General features: G+C 34.3%; 1 protein-coding gene across 2 annotated transcripts in view; it reads left to right on the top strand.

Moving 5' to 3' along the window:
• The window catches only part of LOC125670344 (E3 ubiquitin-protein ligase MIB2-like), a 28083-nt gene extending 25748 nt beyond the window's left edge, over positions 1–2335 (top strand). For both annotated transcript variants that reach the window (XM_048905462.2, XM_048905454.2), the window contains exon 18: positions 278–2335. In XM_048905462.2, the coding sequence (XP_048761419.2) occupies positions 278–474 (197 nt within the window). In that variant the 3' untranslated portion in view covers positions 475–2335. The remainder of the gene's footprint in view (positions 1–277) is intronic.
• The last annotated feature ends 7665 nt before the right edge of the window (positions 2336–10000 follow it).

Raw genomic sequence — 10000 nt, 5'->3', positions numbered from 1 at the left:
AAAATGAAATTACAAAACATCCTCGCATGACATAAAGTTTTATCCGGTTAGTGTTAAACTTTAAAATCCACTCAAACGAGTTGTCAATTTTTGAACTCAATCTCTTGAAGTTAACATTGTGGTCCCATGGACTTTGAGCATCACCAGTAGTAAATTTGTGAAACACAATGCCCCCACGCATCACTTCAGTTGTGCTAAATTTGGCTTCGATAGATAACCTTCACTGATCAATGACAATGCTTTGATACTAATTAGTGATACATGGGTGTCATTTCAGGTGACAAAGAACTGAGTGAACCCATTGACAATATCCCGACAGATGAAGACGTTACTGTATGTACAATCTGTATGGAGAGGAAAAAGGACACCGCTTTCCTTTGTGGCCACATGGTGTGCCATGTTTGTGGGGAATCACTGCGGAACTGTCACATGTGTCGGCGAGTCATTTCCAAGAAGATCCCAATCTTTTTGTAGGACCTTCTATTAGGAGAATGTTTCACATGGTTGTTTTTATAAAGAGGATTACAGGCCGACTGAATACTCTCTTGAGAGTTGGGAGGTGCCCAACTAAGGCAGTTGTTGCACCTTCTACCAGAAAGGACATAACAAACTCTGTAGCCCATTTCTCACTGTATGGGGATATTTTATAGTTCTATAGACTTGTATCAAATCATAGCACATGTGAATTGTATTGTGTGACAGTGCAACAAGATGTGGAATTCTGCTCATTTTTTGTGTGGTTAATTTTAATTACAAGGCAATTTAATATTTAATTGCAGGATTAATTTTCATTTATATTCATTTGAAGAGGGAGGGGTTCATCATTTGTACCTCAATTCTGAATAAGTTTGAATTTAACCAACAGTTTTGTTTTGTAATTTTAATGTATTATTTGCAGGGTTTAAGATCTTTTTTGACATGCAGATGTATTTTAGAACAATTTATGAGAAAGACTGACTTTCCAATGGTAGACTAATTATACAATCAGAACATGATATTACTACAAGCAAGGAGGATTCAGTTTTGATAGCAGACAATTTTATGCTGTGATAGAGTTGTCTTTCTTAGTGAGACTCTCCAGGGATTAATGAAAAAGTGATAGGTGTTTCACAAACTCTCGTGGGAGTGACTGTTCACCAACACCACTTGTCTATTTAATGTCTATGTTGTGTTTATGAGGTGGGGTGTTTTTTCTTTTGTATTTGATAGAATGAAAACAATACGTTTTCATGTAAACCATCGTTAAAATGAAAACAATACGTTTTCATTTAAACCATTGCTTTTGTCAATATGCAAATGTGTTTTGTCACTTGATGTCATATATTTGTGTACTATGTGTGGTGCATACATCTAGCAATCTATTTATATCAAGGTCTATTTCGTAGTTATATATTGCTACTTTTGTATAACCTTGAAAATGTGAAAAGTACAAGGTTCAAAATGTGAAATGTACAAGGTTCAAAATGCTTAACATTGACCTTCATCCAGTCTTATGAATAATGATTACAGCTTTGATAATATTTACCAAATATAATATGTGTATATGTAGAATGCATCAAATATCTACATGCAGCCTGTATGATTGATATGAAGAATATGACGTGAAGGTTACACAGTGAAAACATGGTCGTAGTAAACACACTTATTATAATCAATTATCTCTTATGATGAAGTGATTTTTATGCCTTATTTAGATAACGAACAACTCATCGGATATAACAAATTAGGCCTATTATGAGGTGAAATAGTACACACCTGACGCTTTGCTATTATCATGTTTTGCTGTGGTGTTTTCAATCTATTGACAGGATCGTATTTATTGTTTTGCTTGTTCTTCTGTGTTTGAAATCTATGAATAATTGTATTTATCATACACAGCCAGAGAAACATTACTAATCCTGTATTTATTTATTAATTTATATATAATTGGTGGTCAAACCGTTGTGTTGAAGATTTTTGCTACCTCTTGTAATGGACTAAGCTTGTGATACACTGATAAAACCAAAAATATTCAGAGAAGCTATTTTCAAGACAGTTAGAACAATGATCTGTTTTGTATGCATGAATTATTTCCACTTTTATTTTATTCAAATGGAGGAATTTTCTGTCTGTTTAACTATTTCCCCCTTATTTCTATTTTAAAGGTATTCAATTTATAACTTATATTGAATTTTCTTTTCAGTAACTTTTATTTTATTTTCCATGATTGATAAAACATTGGCAATTATCAGTAGACTATGAAAACATGTTTTATATGTTTAATGATAGAACCACGATAGTGCTACTGCATTGGTGAAACCCAAGGTTATTTTAACCAATAAAATGTGTCTTTATATTGGGTCTTCAACTTGTGATGAGATTGGAGAAATCAACCAATAACTGATGAGATTGGAGAAACCAACCAATGAAATGATAAGATTGGAGAAACCAACCAAGAAATGATAAGATTCGAGAAACCAACCAATGAAATGATAAGATTTGAGAAACCGACCAATAAAAAGATGAGATTGAAGAAACCAACCAATGAATTGATTGATTGAAGAACCAATGAAAATTGTCCTTCTCTCACATATTTCTGTTTGGAATACAAACACAGCTAGACTTTCGAAATATTTAATATCAATAGTAACATTACAATGTGCAAGATACTCAATAAAATATGACATACAGTAGGTCTGTACTTTAGTCAGATTACTGAAATAAAAACAAAAACAATTAAATTTAATTATTTTTTTTGTTCCTGGCTTGGTCTATACGTTTTTCATATTTAAAACCAATAAGAACTTACGAAGCACATCTTTGAAATTGAATACAAACCACACAACAAAAGCAAGTTTACAAGAAATTATAATTTTAGTGATTCTGATCTTTATATAACACATTAAAATTCATAATGCCTGTATCATCATTGAATTTCTGATTTGTTCCAACTTTCTGCATTCTTCAGTCATCAAGATGAAAGCGCTTACTTTTTACAACGTGTTGTCATATTTTATTGTTTACTAATATATATATATATAATCCAAAAATTGGTACGTATGGTCGGTAAATGATGAAAAATAGAAACGCAAAGATGTTTAGTATAGCTTTAGCGATTTCATTTCAAATGTATGACGTGATTTGCATAAATCCTTGTAATCCCATGGACTTTTCGTTCTCAGTCATAAAGTTGCCACAATTATGCGCGGAATACTACGGCGATCGAACCCGTCCGACCACAACACCTGTAAAGGCTTGCGCAGGCATTATGGATTCAAAGGTCGGGGGTCACTGGTAGACATTATAATTCTGGTAAAATTATTTTCGTTGTGTAGTTTGCAACGACGTAGCTTCACCTTCTATCTGATTAAAATACAGATCTCGCACACGCTATTTGATCTCTCAAATAGCGCACACGAAAAGTGAAGGAGTGTCACGACCCGCTTTGAGATTATATTTTATTTGATGATAATGATTTTATATGAATATTGAAGGTAAGGGGGAGAGGGATTGATTACTTTATTTAAATGAGCACCCAGCTAGAGGAAGACATTCAGGCACGTGGCATAATATTTTAAAGAAGGTTCAAAACAAATAACAAATTCAAAACATTTGAATTTATATATTCAAAATCGTGAGGGGGAGGGGGGGGGGTTAAATAAAAAAACCTAAAATTTAATAAAATTCCCAACCTTAAAATTTCTTCAAAACACGGGATTCAGCAGTTCAAACACGCACCTTTACCATTCAGTACTACTTCATAAAATAAAGTAAGGGCTCATCCAATATATCTTATTTTGCATGTAGAAATAACTAATGGTTATTTCAGTGGTAAAAAGTGCCTGCGCATTTATTTGTAGTTTTCAACGTCAATTAACATGTACGTAATAAGTATGTTAACATAGACGTATCAACAGTCCCTTGGCCGCAATCTTTCGTTGGGAAAAACAAACGTACTGTCCCCTTCTTCCTACAACTACAAGTGAAGTCCCCGCTCCCAAACTAAAAAAAACAACAAAAAACCGCTACCATAATGTTAACTTACAAAAGCCAGCTTGGAAATCTCTCTCTCTCTCTCTCTCTCTCTCTCTCTCTCTCCCCGCAAGATGGGTGACCAAGGGATATTTGTCTGTGACGTTATAGGCATTGTTTCAATATGGCATTTTGACGTCATAATGCATGTTCTGCTATGACGTCATAATGGTTTATGAAATTTAGCGCTCATCATTACTGTCTCGATAGACGTTTTTCCTAAAACCAGCCGTGGCTTACATTTACTGATAAGTCGTCAAATTTCTAAAGGTAAGAATTGTAGCTGTCGAGACACAAAGTAAAGCTGGTCATATGTCTCCACTGTGCATGTCAAAAATCCTCTTATAGGACGTAATCAAAAGTAATGTCATATTCATTCTATTTCAGGTTAATTCATAGTTTAAGGATGAAATGGACGTTCGAAGAGGAGGACAATTTTCTTCAGACCTACTCCACCCCTTTCCACTCCATCGCATCAGAGAAATAGACGAGAGCTCCAGCAGATGTAGCACAAGTGATGGGTCATGTTTTAGCGTGAGTAGCTGCTCCCTCCAGCAATACATGGCCAGTAACTTGTCAATTTCCGCCTCGTCTACATTTACCGAAAATGACCATCAACCTCTAGAAAGTACAACGCCGTATAGGCCTACTCCGCGGAGCTCACTACGGATAGACTATTCTCTAGATACCAATAATTTTCTTTCTCTGGAAAATGTTCCTTACGTACTAAACAGTCTGCCATCTAATGAAGAAAGTCGAGATGCGCCCAAAAGAATTAACAATCAGTTTTCTGCGAAAGCATTGGGCAAATGTTCCGCTCCCCGGTCAAAGACTGACGGAACTCAAAATCAAAGTCTAGATTTAACGTTGAGAGTAGTTGGCCGTAAAATAAACGGATCGGGGAAAACTCGCAAAACAATAAAACGAGAGGCCGATAAACAGGTGGATGTTACTGCAAATTATACTGGCCGATGTAAAGGAAGTGCATACGTCAAACAAGACTGCCAAAAAAGGGCTACCCTACCTGTGACCTCTTCCACCAAAGGTACGGGGCTTTCTACCAAAAAAGATGGAATCGTTCGCGGAAGGGCTGCACTAGCTCCCTTAAGTATCACTCCCCATTCTCTCAACTCTCCAACAACTGCAAAAGTGAAACAAAAAATCTCTGATCAGCTGATGATCACTGGTGTTCGAATCCAAAGACAAGGGCAGATAGCTGCACCTGTAGCTCTACCGTTTGTTGACTCCAAGCATGTACAAGACGAAGAGATCTGCCCAAACGAGCGTCAAACGAAACTTGAAAAGAAACTGTCATATAAGAAAATCTGGAGGCCTTGAACACTAGAGGCATGACGTCATTCATTTTTTTAAAGTAACGGGAGTAGAGAAAAGATTGGGTGGCCTTTTTTCAAGTTTCGGTGATGTTGTGTCCGACAGCCTAAGTACTCGTGGTTGTCTTCTGGGACAATGGTAAAGGAGCCGTGGAAATTGATAGTGAAGATCCCAGGAGTCCACGGGGTGTTTCCGATTGACATTCCACTATAAACTTTCGATTTATATATTCTTCATCATATATATACATGTGTATATATATATATATATATATATATATATATATATATATATATATAAACAATAACATTCAATGCTGCAAATTCTTGTAGTAGTCAAAATGTTTTATACCTGGAGCTCATACTGGTAGACAATCTATTGTAACATGAATATATTGTGATTTCCGTGTTATAAGAACTTGAAATATTCGCAGGACCTTCGTACCTATAGGTTGTGCGTTCATTGTAAGGTACGGCTTCATCCATGCGATCCTTTGGGGTCCAGTATAATTTTTTATTCATGTAGTAGTGAATATATATATTCAACAATGCTGTGCCAAAAAATAAATCTTTGATGTTTCGCTGTATTTTATTTTCGATAAAACACTAACCTTTTCATGCGCGGAGTCAGGATTCTTTTCCAGGGGAAGGCGTCTAACTTTTTGCCAAAAACTAATCTCCTAAAAACAGCATTAGAAATAGCAATCGGAATCAAGTTTGTTCTGTTTATATGCACAAAAAAGACAATGCAACACACCTGTAATATTCTGCAATAAGTGAGAAGACGAAAAAAGCGTGAAACACGCTCGAGACTTCAGAGAGAAATAAACCCCAAAGACCAGATTTCATAAGTTTATTCCACACTTTCACTATTGTCAGAAGTGATATATAATTTATCATTTTTGTTTTAAAGAATCATTTGATATTTGCCAGGATGCTTTGCCTTTAAATGCGCACGCATATTTGAGGTGCCAGTTGGCATTTTACAATTTTGCCGTATTCTCTTTTGAAATATTTCCATGCGTGCGATGCCGAAAGGTTGGTATGTTCAATGACAAATCGAGGTATGGTAGAGATACATACTAAAACAGTTTACAGTTCACAATAATGTTAACAGTACTCAACAGTCATTCTTTTTTTCATTTAATTTCTTCGTCAGGCATGTCACGTGTTGGGGCTATAACTGCATTTACCCAGTACTTTCTTCGCTTGTATTGCAATGAGAGGCCCTCTTACAAAACCGTGATGGGAGTTTTAAATTCATTTGCATTTCCAAATTTCGATTCTGTAAACTAAATTGCATATACACTGTAAGATTAACTTCTTTTGTGGCACAAACTGGAATTTTGTGTTCCAACTTTTACTTTTGTCTAACAAAACACACAAAAATTAATTTTGAGTACAAAATCACTAGTGTCATTTGGCGTCTCGGAAATCAACATTTTGAGTGCAAATTCAACTTTGTCTCACAAAATTGACTTGCAAATTAGATAACAAAAGTCAATATTGTAAGCGAGTAAGTTTATTTTTGCATACCTAATTGGCAAAATTTAATTTTGTCATGACAAAAATGAATTTTGTCTACGAAAATGACAAAAATGATTTTTGTCCACCGAAAGATAATTTTGTATTACAAAATTTACATTTGTCATTACAAAACTGAAGTTAACATAAAACAAGTATGTATAACATATTTTTGTAAGACAAAAATGATTTTTGTTATAGTAGAATTAAATTTTGTGTACACAAAATTGATTTTGATAACAAAAAGATGAAGTCCCGATTGGCGCCCCGTAGTCATTGTATCATTTTTTTTTTAAATCCGAAGAATTTGAGCTGTTCCATGCTAACCTAACTCCCAACCCCCTTATGTCAATCCAACGAATTTTTCAGTAACAATATAATTATGCGATGTAATTTTATGCGGGAAAAGGGAAAACATGTGATAAAATGAAAACATATAAACTCTATGAAGCGACAAATTAACATAAACTCAAATAATTGAAGATCTTCAATTATTTGAAAATATCATCAATTCATTTGATGCGCACAACAATTTGAATAAAGATCTCTTCAAATAATTAATAATATCTTCAATTCTGGATTATTGCGCGTATTAATTGAATTGATGATAGCATTAATTCTTCCGCTGAATTGATGCCCGCTTTAATTGAATTAATGATGAATTAATTGTATCAGTAATTGAATTGACGTGCGCTACAATTCAACTGAAGAGAACAATAATTGATATAATGCGCGCTTTAAATCAATTAATAAGAGCAATAATTGATATAATGCGCGCATTAAATCAGTTGATAAGAGCAATCATTGAATTGATGCCCGCATTAATTCATTTCAAAAGAGCAACAGTTGATTTCATGCGCGTACTAATTCAATTATTGTTCTCTTCAATTGAACTATTAATGATATCTTTAATTCATTTGAAGAGAGCATTGATTCTTTTAGCAGGGCCGTAACTGCCGATGAGGCAGACGAGGCAACTGCCTCGTCTGATTTTTTGGCAAAAAAGAAAATAAAATTATATAAATGTTATATTATAGGATATATGTTTAAAATGAAGACAAGCACCTTTGTCTTTGACACCATATTACGATTCTTTACATAGTACAAATGAAACACAAACATGATAAATTGGGATTTAAAAAGTGTCATTTTCAGTCGTAAAGTCAATCGGCGGCCCCCAATCCCCTGCCTCCCCTGATTTAGAACCCTACTTACGGCCCTGTTTAGAGAGAGCAACTATATAATTAAAGATATATTCAATTCAACATATCCACAATTGAATTAATGACCTCTTCAATTGAATTGTTGCTCTCCTTAAAAGAATTGATGTGCGCATTAATTCCTTATACAAAAGCATTGTAAATGATTTAAAGATATCTTCCATTGAATTAAAGAGATAATCAAATTATTTCTACCGAGCTCTAAATTAAATATTGCGAGCAATATTTCTACGAAATTGATGCTGTCGTCAATTGAATTGAAGAGAGTAATAATTGAATTAATGCGCGCATCAAATCTATTATTGCTATCATTAATTCAATTTATGCGCACATCAATTGAATTGAAGAGAGCAATAACTGAATTGAAGCGCGCATTAAAATTCATTTGACGAGAACAGTGATTCATTTAATGCGCGTATTAATTCAATTAAAGAGAGCAAACATCAAAAAGAATTGGTTTTAATGTTAGTAATGTTATTTTTGGTGAAACCCTCTCAGTTTGTGTAATAAAGTTGTTAATTTCATAATTCTGTATACCAAACAATATGTTTTTATTTGTTCAAAACAAAACAAAATTCCTCGTATTACTGGGCTGATACATTATCTTTCTTTCAAATACAAAGTTGGAAAATTTGTAGCAATTAAATCATGTGAAGTTTTGAAATTTGACAGACTTTGGGAAAACTGGAAAATTATTTTTGATCTGTAACCTAGAACAAGGAGTATTCAACCAATAATACTGAACTAGTAGTGTGAAAGAGTGTGAGAATGTATAAAATGATTAATATGTATCTTCATTACTATTACTGATGATTATGTGAACATGGAAAAAGAATAAATTATATTAAAGAGAGAGAGAGAGAGAAAGAGAGAAAGAGAGAGAGAGCAATAATTGAATTGATGATATCTTCAAATAATTGAAGATATCTTCAATTATTTGAGTTTATGTTAATTTGGCGCTCCATACTAATCTGCATCAAACTGATCGCACCGAACGCCGGATGTATATACGCATTCGATGCCAGTCCCATTGTGTTTGGACAGACAAATACAATATATCTACAACTATAGAAAATAAAGAATACATCCAGTGGCGCAGCCGGCGCCCCCCCCCCCCCTAAAATTTTGAAATTGAAGGTAAATCGTGGTCTCTTGTTTATTGATTTCACCTTATTAAAAATGACAGAAAATATTAAAATTACTATACATACTAGGAGACATATTTCAAGCCCTATAAAATCTAGGAGTTTCTGGGGACTTCGCCACCATGGCTTCACCCTGGACCCACTGGGGGCCTTAAGGCGGTCCCCAGACCCATTGCTTCATAAATTAAGTTGCGCCACTCCCCCCCCCCCCCCTAACCGCAATTCCTGGATCCGCCCCTGCCGGATACAGGTGAGGGAGGGGTGGGGTCCTTTGATATATCATGATTTGAACTGTACATAGATGATCAAAAGGGAATATTTCTTTCTTATATCTTATACATAAAGCAGTGATGTAATAATGTAACTCTTCAACAGTAGTTTTACAAAACTGACAAAAACGACATTCTTTTGGAACATCTACCAGTTTCAATTTCTGAAGGGTGGGCAGATGTTCGTAGCTTTGTTAATTTGGAGCGTACTACTTAGTTTTTGTCTTTGATTATTTATAATCAATATACCTTTAATATTTTTGAGGAATGATGCCCATGGTGTATATATCCATTTAAAGGGACATGGACACGATTTGAGCTGGAAATTTCCAAATTTTTATTTTATTTTATTTTTTTAATTTTTTTTATTTTATTTTTTTTAATTTTTTTTTTTTACATTTTTATTGTTTATAATACTTAACTATAGGGGTATATATGATGGCCAAGCAACAATTTTAATGTCAGACAGTTGTTGAGGTGCACGGGAGATACAGAGCTCA

Source organism: Ostrea edulis, chromosome 1, assembly GCF_947568905.1.
Source record: "Ostrea edulis chromosome 1, xbOstEdul1.1, whole genome shotgun sequence".
In the NCBI taxonomy this organism is placed as follows: domain Eukaryota; kingdom Metazoa; phylum Mollusca; class Bivalvia; order Ostreida; family Ostreidae; genus Ostrea; species Ostrea edulis.
Note: the sequence above shows the minus strand (reverse complement) of the source record. Positions and strands in the feature narration are given on the sequence as shown.